This window comes from Neophocaena asiaeorientalis, unplaced genomic scaffold (genome assembly GCF_003031525.2).
Source record: "Neophocaena asiaeorientalis asiaeorientalis breed wild unplaced genomic scaffold, Neophocaena_asiaeorientalis_V1.1 scaffold249, whole genome shotgun sequence".
Lineage (NCBI taxonomy): Eukaryota > Metazoa > Chordata > Mammalia > Artiodactyla > Phocoenidae > Neophocaena > Neophocaena asiaeorientalis.
In genome coordinates this window covers 4648608-4666848 of record NW_020172625.1, presented here as the reverse complement: position 1 = coordinate 4666848, position 18241 = coordinate 4648608, and the positions used below count along the sequence as shown (strand labels likewise).

Sequence of the window (18241 nt, the reverse complement as noted above, 5' to 3'; positions counted from 1 at the left end):
TGTCATTCTTCATTCCTAGAGCACCTTTGTGAGTTGAACTGAGGCAGACACTGAGGATCCAGGAGAGCGGAAAGATCTCACTGCTTCTGGGAAAGCACTTTGGTTAAATAATTTTTTCTTGTCCTTTTCATGGTGTGCAAGTAGGAAAACCTTGCCCTGAGTTTCAGAACGTAGCCAAGTCTCCATCCCTTGGTTTCCTACCATCACTATCGTACAGTTGTGGACCTTGGTATTCCACGCATGCTTTAGTAGATTCGGATCAGTGATAGCCTTGAACCTTATTATAGCAAGTGAAGCAACTAAAATATCAAGATTACTATGATAAGAAGCTCCCCTATAAGGTAAATAGAAATCAGTTGAAGTGACTGGTTATTATGAAATAATGTTTTTATTAACAACACCGTATACATTTTATTCCATGCCAGACATGTAGTACATTTACAGTTATATTAACATGTCATTTTGCCCTTCTAATGTGTGCCTGGCAGTGTGCTATGCACATTGAATGCATCCTCTCTTTGTATCACCAAAACATTATGCAGGAAGATCAAGTATTGGCCCCACTCTACAGATGAGAAAACTAAAGTCTGAAAGGTTAAAAGAAACACATGTAGTAAGTGGTAGAGTCTGGATTCCAACCAAAGTTGTGTTGAACCCCCAGCCCACCTTGTAACCAATGCGCTGTCATGCCCCGGATCCTTCCCAGGGACCTCCAGCATGGGGCTGTATAAAAGAATGGTGCTTTTCTTGCCTGTTCGGGGTTCTCTTCACAGTGATTTAAAAAAAAAAAAAGAAAAGTATGTGGACTATATAGGCATCCACTGTTTTTCACTACTTGGCCCACTCGTTCTTTTTGAATATGGAAAGTAATTTTCATTTTTAAATTTATTACCTTTACTTTCATTTATATTCTTGATGACAGTGTATTCAAATTTTATACACTCGGAACGCAGTGAGCAATTTGCTTCGCAGTCCTTTAGATCAGCGTTGTCCAGTAGGACTTTCTGCTAGGGTGGAAGGGTTCTCCATCTGTGCTGCCAGAATGGTAGTCACTAGACACACGTGGCTGTCGAGCATGTTCAGTGTGGCCAGTGCAGTGGAAGAACTTTAATTTTAATTCCGATTAAATTTTAACTGGTTTAAATTTAAATATCCACATGGGACTGTTGGTGACTACATTGAACCGCACATTTTAATTTTTATGGCTCACTAATTTTGAATTTCATGCCGTTAGACCTCTTCCTAACCCCCTCAGACGATCGGTCGGTCTTCTTGCAAAACACCTAAGCCCTTTGCCAGTCTAAGTGGCTAATTCCCGTGGCCTGGCGTTGAACTCCCCAAAGTTACCTTTTTGCCTTTTGTGTGATTTCAAACCAGGGCCCTCCTGTGCGACTCGTGTCATCTGGCAGGAACACTCTTTTCCCAGAAACCACTTCATGTATGCCTCTTCTCAAATTTCCTATCAGGGAGGCTGTTCTTCCTCACCTTTCCCTGAAAGGGTGGCACTCCCCTCCCCGCAAACTCTACTCTTTTATCCTGTTCAGTTTTCTTTCTAGCGTCCTTAGAGCTACTTAACATGATGTTATACATTTTTTTATTGACTGCTTTCCATGCTAGAATGGAAACCACTTGAGGTTGAAGACTTTCTTTCCCAGAGCCTGAGCTTGATAAATGTTCAGGAGTAACTGACATTGAGAAAGATAGAAGCCTCACAAGGCATTTAAACAGTCCCAGGACGCAGGTAGGTGCTCTCTTTCAGAGAATCTTCCTCTACTGGTAGGTTGGAGAAAGGCAGAGGGTACGTGACAATATATTTCACATAGGAAATTGCCTACAGGAATCCTGCTGTAGAAAGCTGTACATCCAACTATCCTTAGTGTCAAGGAGCCTTAAAGATCCTGTCTTTATGTAACCCTTCACTACCTCCTGAATTTCTCCCAAGTTCTTTGATAGCGATAAAGCTCCCCTCTCTCCCCAGTCACTCCCATCATTAAATTATATTTCTTTTGGGACTTGTTCAGCCTTTGTCTTTTTTTCCTCTAGTAATTTGTCTCAGTGATTGGAATATGGGGGCCATCGTATTCCTCCTGGGTCTTGTGAGCCCGGGTTTAAATATATGCTCTGCTCAGCCCTCTTCTGATGTCATTTTATTTATTTGTGTTCAAAACAAACTTGCTGCCTGGGGTATCTCAGGGTTGGCCTGAAAGACCAGTTCCATTGGAGGAATTATCTTATTGCTTTTAATATTCCTAAGCAGCTACACATTTCCTTTTGCAGAAAGTACCCTCTCCGCTAACGAATTTGTTATTCAGATGCAGTCATTGCTATCATCTCTCTGTTTCTCCTTTTGATTTGGGAAACGTCATGATTTTTCATGAGTGAAAGACTAGCAAACCCAGATGTGTTTAGTTTGTATAGACGTCTGATCCATATTCTCTTGAGAATGTTAAAAAGAAGGAAGGAAAGTTTATGCCTAAAAAATTCTGATTTTGACTGTGGCCCAAAGGAGAATGGCGATACCCACTGGTTGACGGGGGCTGGATCCCAAGGCCAGTTTCGCCATAATTGCTGGTGATGGTCTGGAACTGCCACCTTTGCTGTCATGGGTGACTACACTCTGTAGCTCAGCTTTTTCTTTTGCTGCCATTTCAGGATTTAATACTTCACCACTTACCAGCTCTTTAGTGGCTGCATGTCATTGGGCTCATGAATCTCTCTGAGCCTCCATTCCCTTAGTTAATAAATAGTATTGATATATCTTCCTTGCAGAGTTCTTGTGGATCCAATATAATTTTATATATAACTGCGTGCACACATACACACAAATATATTTTATATACAACATACACACCTATCGCTCATTGCCTTGCTCTTTGCAAGTTGCTGGTGGTGGTGGTTTTAGAAGCAGTGCAGCTAGTGTTAGCAATAGTAGTAGGAAGAGAAATGGCTGTACTTTAGCCCCTGGATTGTGTATATACACATACACACATAATTTTTGTAGGCTGCTTATAAGTTTATGTAAGTCTTATTTGGAGAATCGATAAAGAAGTAACCTTGAAGTCTTTCCTAATAAGTGGGAGAGTTTAAAACATAGAACAAAATGAGTATAAAGGAGCTTGACACTAGTAATTCAACTTAACAAATAAATACTGTACCTCTGCTCTGTACCCAGCACTGAGCTGAACAGTATAGAGATTCAAAAAATGATATAAGATGGGATCCTTCTTTAGTGATATTAACCTCACATTGATAAGCAGAACCTTACGTTTGCACTTTACAGTTACAGATTCTCATTGCAACATGGGAGTGGAATTTTGTGTGGTCTTTTGTCAGTCATAATCGAATTTTACACCAGTCTTTGTGACTTTGGTGAACACAGAAAGCGTTAGTCTTTGGTTCCTTTATATTTTGCTGTGCTTAATAAATCAACTTCTCCTATTTTATTTGTTAACACATTTAAGATGTAGTTTCTGCCCTTATCCTCCTCCAGAGCTGTGTCTGAAACAGGTTTTTTTTTTTTTTTTGGCACCTTTCTTGCAAATCCAAATCGACACCAGAAACAAATTCAACCTAACAGACAGAATCATTTCATGTTTTAAAAATATCTGTTCAGTTGCTCTTTTAACAGATATGAGACAATATGGCACCTTCAAAATAAAACAGATCACAAGGTATCAGGGAGATAGAAACTCCTAACTGTGTAAAGATTTGTCATTTATAGCCAGCCTCAATCTGAACTGAGATTCCCTGGAGAATTACATCAACAGGCTAGAATAAAAGATCCAATCAGCCCAAGTAATCGAAATGTGAAATACTCGGAAATAAGAGCTTAGGATGAGAAAAAGGGATGGTTCTTCACAGCAGAAGCCTGACTCGACCTGAATACCCACCCCATCTCACCAAATCAAGATGACATCCCAAACTTTGTGGAGTCCAAAAGCCCATCTGCTACCCATCCCGGGAGAGGCTGAAAATCTAATTTGCTGATCAAGACAGCTTTGATCTGGTGTGAGGCCTGGTGTCATCTCCTGTTTCCTTCACTCTGATGGGCAGAAATGATATTTTCTTGAGCAATCTGAGAAGTTCTGTGGAGAAAAATTCTGTTTCTGATTTGGGTAGTGAATTTGGGGAATTTAGAGCATGCAAGATGCGCCAGCGGGACCAAAACCAAATTCTGAGACATTCTAAAATGGAATTGAAACTTAATGCGCTTTATTGTTCTGTTTTCACATATCAACTCTCTGAATTCCCAGCCCCATGATGTGGGCCAACCGTTGAATGCAACTTTTCCTTTAAATTACACTGTCAGTTCTTGTATGCATGTGTTGTGATTAATGGGGTTACCCCATGTGGTTCCAGTTTGGGGAGCATCATTTTTCTTTAAAATTGCATGCTCCTTGGTGGTCCTTGCCTTTTCTTCCTAAAGATGGACATAAAAATTTCCTGATGCTGTGCGTTCTCTTAATGATGAAAACCTGCCTTAGATCTTTCCGGTAATTTACACCTCCGTATCTCGACCACTGACAGTAACTTCCTCTTGAAATGACCCAGCTGGAGTTTCCACTTAAAGCAGGATGAGAAGGGAGTGAGGATGTTTTTGTTTCTTTTCTCTCCATTCCTTTTAACCTCCCTCCTCTCCATCACCTTCCTGTTCCACTCCCTTTCTACCCCTACTCACTACTCAAGTTTCATTTAGTTCAAGTGATTGGAAAAAAAAATAAAAGCACGGTCATGATGTGGAATTGTACAAACTTGCCTATATTAATAGCATTTAACAGTAAATTGGTGTTTATATATAAAAGTACTAAATGGCTGTTTACTTAAGTATATATCATTTGTGTATATACCTGCGGACCCTATTTGGATGGAGCATATTCCTATGGCCAACCCAACATCATAACATTTTTATTGTTCGCTGGAGGTGAGGCTGGAGGTAGCTATTTATTACACGCGCAAATGCTGCACACATTTGGCGTCTCTATTCTGGTTTTGTTTCTGTACATTGAAAGCGTCTGGTGCAGCTGAAGAATAAGGAAAATGAGCCAACTGAGAAAACGTCATGAAAAATCTTGAATTCAGGCACAAGTCATTGAAAAAAAAAAAAAAACTTGGCAAAGGAATGTGACCGTGAGGGTGAGGTAAAATGAGAAAAATGCAGGCAAGGCCACCTCTCAACAACAGTATATCTGGAGACCTGGAAACAGGCTGCTGCTGGGGTATTTATACGTTGACTTAGGGACCAGGCCTTTGGAAGATAAGGCTGCAAATTCACCCATCATTTCAAATGAAATAGAAATCACTTTTTAACAATCCATCAATCCCACTTCTGAGTACATATCCAAAAGAATTGAAAACAGGATCTGAGGACTTCCCTGGTGGTGCAGTGGTGGAGAGTGCCTGCCAATGCAGGGGACACGAGTTTGAGCCCTGGTCCAGGAGGATCTCTCATGCCACGGAGCGGCTAAGCCCAGTGCACCATGACTGCTGAGCCTGCGCTCTAGAGCCTGGGAGCCACAACTACTGAAGCCCACGTTCCTAGAGCCCGTGCTTCACAACAAGAGAAGCCACCGCAATGAGAAGCCCGCGCACCACAATGAAGAGTAGCCCCCGCTCGCCGCAACTAGAGAAAGCCCGCATGCAGCAACGAAGACCCAACGCTGCCATAAAGAAGGAAGGGAGGAAGGAAAAAAAAGAAAAGAAAAAAGAAAGAAAGAATTACGAAAAGGCCAGCTGTGGGTCTAAAGGAGTTGGTCTTTAAAAAAAAAAGAATTGAAAACAGGATCTGGAAGAGATATTTACACACCTATGTTTATTGCAGCACTATTCACAATAGCCAAGAGGTGGAAGCAATCCAAATACCAATTGACAGATGAATGAATCAAGAAAATATACTATATAATACAATGGAATATTATGCGGCCTAAAAAGAAGGAAATCCTGCCACATGCTACAACACGGATGAGCCTTGAGGACGTTATTCTAAGTGAAATAAGCCAATCACAAAAAAGACAAATGCTGCATAATTCCACTTCCATGAGGTACCTAGAGCAGTGACGGTCACAGAAGCAAACAGTAGAATGGTGGTTGCCAGGGGCTGGGGAGGGGCCATGGGGAGTTGTTTAATGGGTAGAGTTTCAGTCAGGCAAGGTGAAAATGTCGTAGAGCTCTAGGATTGCACAGCAAAGTGCATATAATTAGCAATACTGTACAGTACACTTACAAAGTTGTTAAAAGGGTAAATCTGTGTTATGTGGGGTTTTTTGCCTCGCCCCCTCCAAAAAGAAATACCTTTTTAACGCCAGCAATTGAAAAATCTCAGAAGTTTCTTAATGTAGAAGTGGGTAGGGCTCTCTTTACCCAGACATCTTGCGAACATCCACTGTGGAGGCTCAGAGGATGGCTAGCTAATCACGTCTGTGAATCTAGAAACAACTTGCCCTGCTTGCCAAACACACGGTCGGGCTCTTGCCCAGCTCTCAGTTATTCCAGAAAAGAGTGCAAGGCTTGTCTCCTTTCTGCCACCACCTATCTACATGGTTCTCTATATTTTTACTCTTTCTCCCATTTCTTTTGTATCAGTGCCTCTCAATCTGGTAATATTAGTGGTGTCAAAAGGCATAAAGAACAGATAGTGAGCACTGATGGCCTTGTGTGAAACTAAATCACCGGGATGTCAATCTCGATTCATGAAGATAATTAAAGAGTCCCTTCAGACATCCTCACGTGACCCTGAGGAAACTTAGGGGAGGACTCATTTCTAAAGAGTTATGCAGTGCTTTCTTTCGGTGACGAGCAAATTTCTTTCCAAATCAGCTAATCTGCATTCTTCTCTCGAAGGATGCACCTTAGAAAAGCAAGGCTTTGTTTTCACCACCTCTATCCCCCTACACCTTTCTGATGACCTTTCACCTCAGTTTTCTTATCTGTAAAATATGGGCTATATACTTGTCTTGATGACTGAGAAAGCTTTACCAATGTCTTCCAATAACTACAATGAGACTCCTAAGTTCGTCTCACAAGCCTTGTAGCTTCCCAGCAGGAGGGCTGTTAGTCCCAAGGGGGCAAAAAAGGATTCTTATCAGGGAGGGAGGATCTTAGATATTACAGTGGTTTGCAAAGTTATATGCCATAGTGCTTTATTTCTCTTGTTATGAAGATTCTGCATTTAATTTTTCTTCTTTCATGAAATGATCATGGAACAGAGGTTGGGAAATACTGCCCTTGCTGTTGGGCATGTTATTCAGCCACAGCTGAAGTGAACTAGATTCAAACCAAGAGGAAAAAATGATCTAGTTCTCACATTTTGATCTTTAAAAAATAGAAAATGGCTAATCTCCTATAATATACAAGCACGCACTTAGATCCGTTCATTTCACATCAAGTACACTGGCTTCAACCTTGTTTTTAGTATTTGTGTTAAATCTATCAGGAAGTCTTGGTTCATCCAAGTCACATTTCTGTGCATTCTAAAAATGAGTCTGTAAGCAAAGTTCCTTCTAGGGCAGAATAAATCTTTTGCTTCAAACCTGCAGCTTTTCCAATGTAATAGTTCTAGGAGGGCAGGAACAAGACCCTGTGCTTTTATTCATTATGCTAGGTGCTTAACTCAGTGTCTGGTTGTTGGATCAACATGTTTGATTATTTAAAATGTTGGAGTAATGAAAGAACTTTCGTTTTAACTAAAGCTGGGACCAGAGAGAGGCAAGTGAGGTGCCTAGGGTGTAAAATTTAAGGATACACTTGCACAATCCGTATGTTTCGGGCCAAAGGCTCACCGCAGTCCTCACCCTGGTTGTAACGCAAGTGGAATCCAATTTCCAAACCCTCCCCTTTTCAGAGTTGATTTACACAGGCAATTCTCTGGAAGTGATACAGTCACAGGAGTGCGGGAACAAGGAATTTAAAACAACTGTTTCAACACCCGTCCCTTCCAGTTTTATGAGTAAATTTCTTTTTACTTGCATGTGACTCACATTGACCCCAGAGCCCTAAATTTTCCACTTCTGTCTTCTAGATCACTACGGATCTGAGGCAGCGTTGCACGGACAACCACACTGGGACATCGGCCTCAGCCCCCATGGCGGCAGGCATCATTGCACTGGCCCTGGAAGCCAAGTAAGCCTTTATCTCCATATGTCTCCACTGGCGACAGCCCCTCAGCTCAAGGACAGTTTACCCCTTCGCTAGTATACAATCTCGAGCACAACAGGCCAGAATATAATCTTCCCAATTCCACCTTTAAAACTGCAAAGATTAGGCCTTAAGAAAAGCTTCCCCTCTATTAAGGGAAAAGGCAACTTTTTTGGTTTTTATCTTCTTCAGAAATCAAACTGTGTAATTACTTTATTGTGGAGTCATAGTGCAGGCATGCCAGTTGGCTGTAACACTCTTGCCTTGTTGAGGTTTTTATTCTGGTCGGGGAATGTTCTGTGAGTCTCAGAAAACTTAGGTCTGCCCACTTCTGGTTCCTTTCCCTGCAGGACAGCAATGCAGCTCAGATTCCATGACAGTAGAACCGTCACAGACTCACTCTGGGGAACAAAACACGTCAAGGTCATATGACAGGAGCCCAGGAAGAAAGACAACCCACTTAACTGAAATCCTTCTTAATGTAGTCAAATTTGGTGTTTAAAAGATCCCTTTGAAAGGCCCCCTCAGGTTATTTTAGGTTCTTAGGTTAGATTTATATGGTGGTAGGTCTCTCTTCTTTCTCCAAGCACCAATAGATTAGTTTGTCTTAACTCTTTGAAAACCTGATAGAGATCTACACTCCCTTACCCTCAATTTCAAAAGCCAAAATGGCCTGAAAACTGAAAGTTGTTTTTTGCACATTTGACACCAAAACTCATTTGATGGCAAAGCTTGCCCAGAACTGATTTGAAGCTATTTTCAGTCTTTACGTATTGTGAAAATTCACACATTTCACTGTAGAAGCATTAATATCTTTGATTATGAGGTGCTAGCTTGGACCCCACTGGAAGTTTTGTGTACCATATGCTGTGGACACCATATCTGAAAAAATTTTGAATTCCGAACATATCTGGTCCAAGGATTTTATAAAAGGGATTGTGGGCCTGAACTCTGAGGCCATCCCTACAAGAGGATCATAGCAAGAAGGAATTGAAGTAATTACATAAGTGTTTTTCCAAAAATAGCCTTGCATCCCTGCCCTAGGGAGGAATGGAAAGATTCTTTCATATAAACCTGATGTAGAGCCATAGCAGGTGACAGGGAAAGAATACAAGGATCATGATGAGACTCGGGTCTTAATAAGAACAGTACTGTTTCATTCCCGGTACATATTGGCTTCCCAACGTTTACAGCTGACTCTCTATAAGGCAGACAGCCTCTGTCAAGGCAGTTGGACCTCAATGTAATATGGATTCAGTAAATTGCTAAGTCACGTGTAATTCCTTGGACTGAGACAGGCAGAAGAACACAGGCTCTGGAAATGGTGGTGTCTTAGTCCATTCAAGCTGCTATAACAAAATGCCATAAACTGAGTAGCTTCTAAACAACAAACACTTATTTCTCACAGCTCTCGAAGCTGGAAAGTCCAAGATCAAGGTGCCAGCAGACTTAGTGTCTGGCAAAGACCCACTTCCTAGTTGGCTTTACATGGTAGAAGAAAGGGGCAAGGGAGATCTCTGGATAAATGTCTCTTATAAGGGCACTGATCCCATTAAAGAGGTCTCCAGCCTTGTGACCTAATCACCTCCCAAAGGCCCTACCTCCTAATACTCTCACATTGGGTATTAAGTTTCAACATACGAATTTTAAGGGGACACAAATATTCAGACCATAGCAGGTACCATATCTTTTGGTGGCCTCCTGCCCCTAAGCATTGACATTGAGAGATATTCAAGCTCCCATCAATGTTTGGATTTCTTTTGTTTTGGCAGGGTTAAATATCAAATCATTTCAACACATTTTATCTTTTAAAGTGTTAAAAGTTTAGCGAGGAGTTGGCACTTATTCTGTTCTCACTTTATAACTTTTCACTGGACTGGCACTTATTCTGTTCTCACTTTATAACTTTTCACTGGACTGTTCTGACGGCAGATTAAGTATCTGTGTTTTTAATTTGGTGACTGTAAGTTGGATTTTGAAAAATATATCGTCTTCATTCTGAAATTCTGGGTTGTTTCTCTGGAATAGTCTCCTGTCCACAAACTACTAAAAAAAAAAAAAATCAGGAATTCTTCCTGCACCTCCCCGTTTCCCAAAAAAAGGATATAATCTCAAATCTGGCAACCAAGTACCATAACTGTGGCTGTACAGCACATGCTACTCAGTTCCTTGAAATACTACTATAACACTAATATTTTCAACAATAATTCTTTTAACCACTATTTAAGCTCAAATGAAAAATCCTTAATTTTATGCCTCAAACAACATACTCAGTTGGATAAGTTTGCTTTGGGGCTGGGGAACACACTGGAAAGCTGCCTGTTTTCTTTCCCTTTGCATTTTGAGCCTTTTTTTAAGACTGATTTTTGCCAAAACTTTATTGGGTGGAAGGAAGGTCCTAGGATAGAGTTTATGTAGAAAATCCACTGTATTTTAAGATTTTAAACAGTCTAGTCCGATCATGCGGCCAAAGTATATAGTAAACAACCAGATCAGGTGAGAAAGAATAAACCTTTCCTTGCATCTCTATCGGTTTGTTCTACAGGCCAATCTTTGCCTGTAAGTGAAGCTGAAAGTTGGGGGCAATAGGTCTGAGTACCTCAAGAGTGGGTCAGGCATGGATGTTAAACTAGCATCAATAAGCAATGGGCCTCCCACGGGAAAAAAAAGTATCTAAATAGCAAAGAACTCAAGTAACAGTGTACCAAGGTTGCAGTTGTTCTCAACAAAGCCAAGTTTAACCCTTGGTAAGTGTACCTCACCCAGTCACCCAACCTCCACCACTAGTACTTCTTAGCAACACTTAAACCTTGGTATTTTGAGATTCAGCCTTTGCTATCACAAGTTAAAGAGCCGGATAGTAGTTCTCTGTTATCCACGTTCCAAGACCCCCAGTGGATGCCTTTAACCACAGATAGTACCAAGCCCTACATGTACTATGATTTTTCCTATAAGTGCATACCTATAACAAAGTTTAATTTATAAATTAGGCACAGTAAGAAATGAAGAACAGTAACTAAAGATAGAACAATTATAACAGTATACTGTATTAAAAGTTATGTGAATGTGGTCTCTCTCAAAACATCTTATAGAACCATACGCACTCTTCTTGTGATGCTGTGAGATGATCAAATGCCTCCGTGTTGAAATGAAGTGAGGTGAACGGTGTAGGCATTGTGACGTAGTGTTAGGCTACTACTGACCTTCTGATGATGCGTCAGAAGGAGGGTCGTCTTTGGGTAATCTGGATCATCACGCCATGGTTGGCGATCTCAGGTGGGACAGGGCTGGACAGTATGAGATTTCATTGCACGACTCAGAATGTTGTACAATTTAAACTTACGAACTGTTTGTTTCTGGAATTTTCCATGTAATATTTTTGGACCACGGTTGACCATGCATAAATGAAACCGCAGAAAGAGAAGACAAGGATTGGGGCGGGGAGGTGAACCACTGTACGCCCTTATAAGGAAGGAAAAGAGAAAGCCAGAGCTGGGCAGAATTCTGACCCAGGACTCTGTCCAGCACTTCAGATATTCACCCCCTGCTCAGGTCAGATGAGTCACTGGATGAGGCTGAGCGTTCAGCTGAAAAGCTGCAGGCGGGGACTGCCAGTCCCTATCCAGCTGCATATCCCAGCTCTTTCTGCCCGACAAGGAGAAATGCATTGTTTCTCCTAACGTCACTAGGTTACAGTAGTATATACTCAGGGAAAACTGCCACCTCCCAGCTTCTTCACAGCCTGCTTCCTTTACGTCCCCACGTGCTTGCTTGCATCGGCACATTTGCCTGAATCAGTAGGACTGTGGGTCCTACTGTGGATGCTACTCCAACTGTTGACCCCTCTGCATTATGAGTCTTCTTGCTCCCCTAAGGTTGGAGCTTTCCAAAAAATCTTCTTAGGAAACTAAGGGAAGAGAAAACAAAAACAAAACAGAGAAACAGAGAAGCTTAAAGTGTTCAGATCTCTTATCTGAATGCAACAAAAGTTTGGTCATTAACTCTGCTGTGATAACTAATAGGACTCCCAGGCCATCCTTATCCTGTGGGGTATGTAAGAACATGTGTTGTAAGAAACTCCACTGTAACTAACACACCCCCAGATCCTTGGGTAAAAGTGTACCACTCCCAAGACTGGAAGGATTCTCAGTTCTAAAAACCTACCTCCTTTTTGTCCTGAGTCTGGAGCCTCTTTAAGCTCTATAGGCACCTCTGACAGTCTGATCATAACTTTGCCTTTCTAATTACTAAACAGTTTCCTCCTGCTCCTAAAAATGTTACCTGGGTGCGAGAAGCTCTAAATATTTTCCCTTCTAAAAATCAGGAGCAATTTCAGAATAAGAGAAAACACTGGCATCTTAAAAGAGAGGCAAGAAAACTTTCTGTTTCGGGGTACCCTCATCACATATGTATTGGTTCAGAGGTCTATAATATTTCTGTTGTTTGGCTTTTGTGGATTTGGGGGGAATTTTCTGGTTTTTCAGTTGAGTGAGTAGGGAATATGTAATCAGTGATTACAAGCAAACTAATTATCATTTGGTCCATTGCTACTTTAAATGACATCTTTTTATATACTGTAACTGAAAAAGTTTAAGTAAAGTAAGTGTCCTGGGAGCAGGTTTCTTTTTTTTTTTTTTATTGAAGTATAGTTGATTTGCAATGTTGTGTTAATTTCTGCTGTATAACAAAGTGATTGTTATACATATATACACATTCTTTTTTTTAATATTTTCCATTATGGTTTATCATAGGATACTGAATATAGTTCTCTGCTATATAGTAAAACCTTGTTGTTTATCCATTCCATATATAACACCTTACATCTGCTAACCTCAACCTCCCACTCCACCCCTCCCCCAACCCCCTCCCCCTTGGCAACCACTAGTCTGTTCTCTGTCCATGAATCTGTTTCTGTTTCATAGATAAGTTCATTTATGCCATATTTTACATTCCACACATAAGTGATATCATATACTATTTGTCTTTCTCATCTGACTTACTTCACTTAGTATGATAGCCTCTAGTTGTATCCATGTTGCTGCAAATGACATTATTGTGTTCATTTTTATGGCTGAGTAGTATTCCACTGTATATACCACATCTTCTTGATCCACTCCTCTGTAGACGGACATTTAGGTTGTTTCCATGTCTTGGCTGTTGTGAATAGTGCTGCTGTGGACATAGGGGTGCGTGTATCTTTTTGAATTAGAGTTTTCTCTGCATATATGCCCAGGAGTGGGATTGCTGGACCATATGGTAATTCTATTTTTAGTTGTCTGAGGAACCTGGGAGCAGGTTTCTTAAATGAAGAAAGTAGTTGGGGCTTCCCTGGTGGTGCAGTGGTTGAGTGTCCGCCTGCCGATGCAGGGGACACGGGTTCGTGCCCCGGTCCGGGAAGATCCCACATGCCGCGGAGCGGCTGGGCCTGTGAGCCATGGCCGCTGAGCCTGCGCGTCTGGAGCCTGTGCTCCACAACGGGAGAGGCCACAACAGTGAGAGGCCCACGTACCACAAAAAAAGAAAAGAGAAAGTAGTGAAACATAACTAATAGTGTTGAGTGAGCAACCTAGAAAAACATCAAGTCATATTTGTGAGGTGCTTTGTATCTCAATGCTGGTATATATTACCAGTACCCCAGACGTGTAAGAAGAAAAAAATATGTTGCTAGCAAATGATATTTCATATAAAATGGTTTATAAAATACAGTTGAAATAACTGACATTCATAAAAACCTAGTATTCAGAATCATAAACTCTGTTTTACTGAAAGTTTTCCTGCCTTGAGTCTGCAACTATTAGCTGAGGAAAGCTATTTCAGTAGTGTTTTATATGTTAAATTACCAGCATTAGCTCAGGAAATTCAGAATTTAAATTCACCAAAGAAACCTTTTTGCCTTGAATCGCAAATGGTCTTTCACTGGAAATTTGAACAGTATGTACTCGGCAAACAAGAAATGTGGCACAGTGAATGGTAAATAAAAGGGACTGAGTTGGGTAGAAACATCTGACATTATTTAGCACTGATACAAGGAATCTGCCACAAATTCCTGTTTTAAGTGACCCAAAGCCTTTTTCTCAGATTTCATATCTCAGGGGCCACAGGGATACTATCCTTTGAGAACATTTAATACATCCAGATCTAAATTTAGAAAATAAATAAACTGGGGTGGCAGCTGTTATTCTGTTCTATATATTCTATAATGTGTATTCCATTCTATACATATATCTATTCTATATATGCATATATGTATTCTATATATACTAGAAATAGACCTGGTACACATTAAACATTAGCTGCCCTTGGTGTTCTACACATGTGCATGCATACATACACACACATTCCTAGGTAGGCTCATCTACTTTCTTCTTATTATCTATCTGTTCTCTCTTATTTCAATTGTCTATTACCACTGGTTTATAGAATATACCATATAGGTATATGTAGAACAAGATTCTAGAATATATATAGAGAGAATATAGTTCTAGATAGCTTAGACAACTTCTGTTTTTGTACTACAGATGTTTTTATATGTATTACCTTCCAAACAAGGCTTAAACTCCTTGAGACTAAAGACTGTATCTTACAGACTTTATTTATGTGTATGTAATCAATATCTATTGCATACTGAAAATAATTTTTTTAACATCTCTATTGGAGTATGTTTGCTTTACAATGTTGTGTTAATTGCTGCAGTATAACAAAGTGAATCAGCTATATGAATACATATATCCCCATATCCCCTCCCTCTTTTGTCTCCCTCCCACCCTCCCTATCCCACCCCTCTAGGTCGTCACAAAGCACCGAGCTGATCTCCCTGTGCTACGCGGCTGCTTCCCACTAGCTATCTATTTTATGTTTGGTAGTGTATATATGTCCATGCCACTCTCTCACTTCATCTCAGCTTACCCTTCCCCTTCCCCCTCCCCGTGTCCTCAGGTGCATTCTCTACATCTGTCTTTATTCCTGTCCTGCCCCTAGGTTCTTCAGAACCATTTTTTTTTTAGATTCATATATATGTGTGTGTGTGTGTGTGTGTGTGTGTGTGTTAGCATATGGTATTTGTTTTTCTCTTTCTGACTTACTTCACTCTGTATCACAGACTCTAGGTCCATCCACCTCGCTACAAATAACTCAATTTTGTTTCTTTTTATGTCTGAGTAATATTCCATTGTATATATGTGCCACACCTTCTTTATCCATTCATCTGTCGATGAACACTTAGGTGGCTTCCATCTCCTGGCTATTGTAACTAGTGCTGCAATGAACATTGTGGTACATGACTCCTTTGAATTACGGTTTTCTCAGGGTATATGCCCAGTAATGGGATTGCTGTGTCATATGGTAGTTCTATTTTCAGTTTTTTAAGGACCCTCCATACTGTTTTCCATAGTGGCTGTGTCAATTTGCATTCCCACCAACAGTGCAAGAGGATTCCCTTTTCTCCACACCCTCTCCAGCATTTATTGTTTGTAGATTTTTTAATGATGGCCATTCTGACTGGTGTGAGGTGATACCTCATTGTAGTTTTGATTTGCATTTCTCTAATGATTAGTGATGTTGAGCATCCTTTCATGTGTTTGTTGGCAATCTGTATATCTTCTTTGGAGAAATGTCCACTTAGGTCTTCTGCCCATTTTTGGATTGGGTTTTTTGTTTTTTTGATATTGAGCTGCATGAGCTGCTTATATATTTTGGAGATTAATCCTTTGTCAGGTGCTTCGTTTGCAAATATTTTCTCCCATTCTGAGGGTTGTCTTTTCATCTTGTTTATGGTTTCCTTTGCTGTGCGAAAGCTTTTCAGTTTCATTAGGTCCCATTTGTTTATTTTTGATTTTATTTCCATTACTTAGGGAGATGGGTCAAAAAAGATCTTGCTGTGATTTATGTCATACAGTGTTCTGCCTATGTTTTCCTCTAAGAGTTTTATAGCATCTGGCCTTGCATTTAGGTCTTAAATCGATTTTAAGTTTATTTTTGTATATGGTGTTAGGGACTGTTCTGATTTCATTCTTTTACATGTAGGTGTCCAGTTTTCCCAGCACCACTTATTGAAGAGGCTGTCTTTTCTCCACTATATATTCTTGTCTCCATTATAAAAGATAAAGTAACCATATGTGTGTGGGTTTATCTCTGGGCTTTCTACCCTATTCCATTGATCTATATTGCTGTTTTTGTGCCTGTACCATACTGTCTTGATTACTGTAGCTTTGTAGTATAGTTTGAAGTCAGGGAGCCTGATTCCTCCAGCTCCATTTTTCTTTCTCAAGATTGCTTTTGCTATTTGGGGTCATTTGTATTTCCATACAAATTGTGAACTTTTTTGTTCTAGTTTGGTGAAAAATGCCATTGGTAGTTTGAAAGGGATTGCACTGAACCTGTAGATTGCTTTGGGTAGTATAGTCATTTTCACAGTGTTGATTCTTCCAATCCAAGAGCATGGTATATCTCTCCATCTGTTTGCATCATCTTTAATTTCTTTCATCAGTGTCTTATAGTTTTTTGCATATAGATCTTTTGTCTCCTTAGGTAGGTTTATTCCTAGGTATTTTATTCCTCTGTTGCAGTGGTAAATGGGAGTGTTTCCTTAATTTCTCTTTCAGATTTTTCATCATTAGTATATAAGAATGCAAGAGATTGCTGTGCGTTAATTTTGTATCCTGCTACTTTACCACATTCATTGATTGATTAGCTCTAGTAGTTTTCTAGTAGCATCTTTAGGATTCTCTATGTATAGTATCATGTCATCTGCAAAGAGTGACAGCTTTACTTCTTCTTTAAAGATTTGGATTCCTTTTATTTCTTTTTCTTCTCTGATTGCTGTGACTAAAACTTCCAACACTATGTTGAATAATAGTGGTGAGAGTGGACAACCTTGTCTTGTTCCTGATGTTAGAGGAAATGGTTTCAGTTTTTCACCATTGGGAACGATGTTGGCTATGGGTTTGTCATATATGGCCTTTATTATGTTGAGGTAAGTTCCCTCTATGCCTACTTTCTGGGAGTTTTTTATTATAAATGCGTGTTGAATTTTGTCGAAAGCTTTCTCTGCATCTATTGAGATGATCATATGGTTTTTCTCCTTCAATTTGTTAATATGGTTTTTCACAGTGATTGATTTGCATATATTGAAGAATCCTTGCATTCCTGGGATAAACCCCACTGATCATGGTGTATGATCCTTTGAATGTACTGTTGAATTCTCTTTGCTTGTATTTTGTTGAGGTTTTTTGCGTCTATGTTCATCACTGATATTGGCCTGTAGTTTTCTTTCTTTGTAACCTTTGTCTGGTTTTGGTATCAGAGTGATGGTGGCTTCATAGAATGAGTTTGGGAGTGTTCCTCTCTCTGCTATATTTTGGAAGAATTTGAGAAGGATAGGTGTTAGCTCTTCTCTGAATGTTTGATAGAATTTTCCTGTGAAGCTGTACCATACTGTCTTGATTACTGTAGCTTTGTAGTATAGTTTGAAGTCAGGGAGCCTGATTCCTCCAGCTCCATTTTTCTTTCTCAAGATTGCTTTTGCTATTTGGGGTCATTTGTATTTCCATACAAATTGTGAACTTTTTTGTTCTAGTTTGGTGAAAAATGCCATTGGTAGTTTGAAAGGGATTGCACTGAACCTGTAGATTGCTTTGGGTAGTATAGTCATTTTCACAGTGTTGATTCTTCCAATCCAAGAGCATGGTATATCTCTCCATCTGTTTGCATCATCTTTAATTTCTTTCATCAGTGTCTTATAGTTTTTTGCATATAGATCTTTTGTCTCCTTAGGTAGGTTTATTCCTAGGTATTTTATTCCTCTGTTGCAGTGGTAAATGGGAGTGTTTCCTTAATTTCTCTTTCAGATTTTTCATCATTAGTATATAAGAATGCAAGAGATTGCTGTGCGTTAATTTTGTATCCTGCTACTTTACCACATTCATTGATTGATTAGCTCTAGTAGTTTTCTAGTAGCATCTTTAGGATTCTCTATGTATAGTATCATGTCATCTGCAAAGAGTGACAGCTTTACTTCTTCTTTAAAGATTTGGATTCCTTTTATTTCTTTTTCTTCTCTGATTGCTGTGACTAAAACTTCCAACACTATGTTGAATAATAGTGGTGAGAGTGG

The 18241-nt window shown here is 39.9% G+C and overlaps 1 protein-coding gene across 2 annotated transcripts in view; it reads left to right on the top strand.

The window, feature by feature from the left end:
- The window catches only part of PCSK5 (proprotein convertase subtilisin/kexin type 5), a 442496-nt gene that overhangs the window by 183260 nt on the left and 240995 nt on the right, over window positions 1-18241 (top strand). For both annotated transcript variants that reach the window (XM_024738976.1, XM_024738975.1), the window contains exon 9: window positions 8015-8115. In XM_024738976.1, the coding sequence (XP_024594744.1) occupies window positions 8015-8115 (101 nt within the window). The remainder of the gene's footprint in view (window positions 1-8014; window positions 8116-18241) is intronic.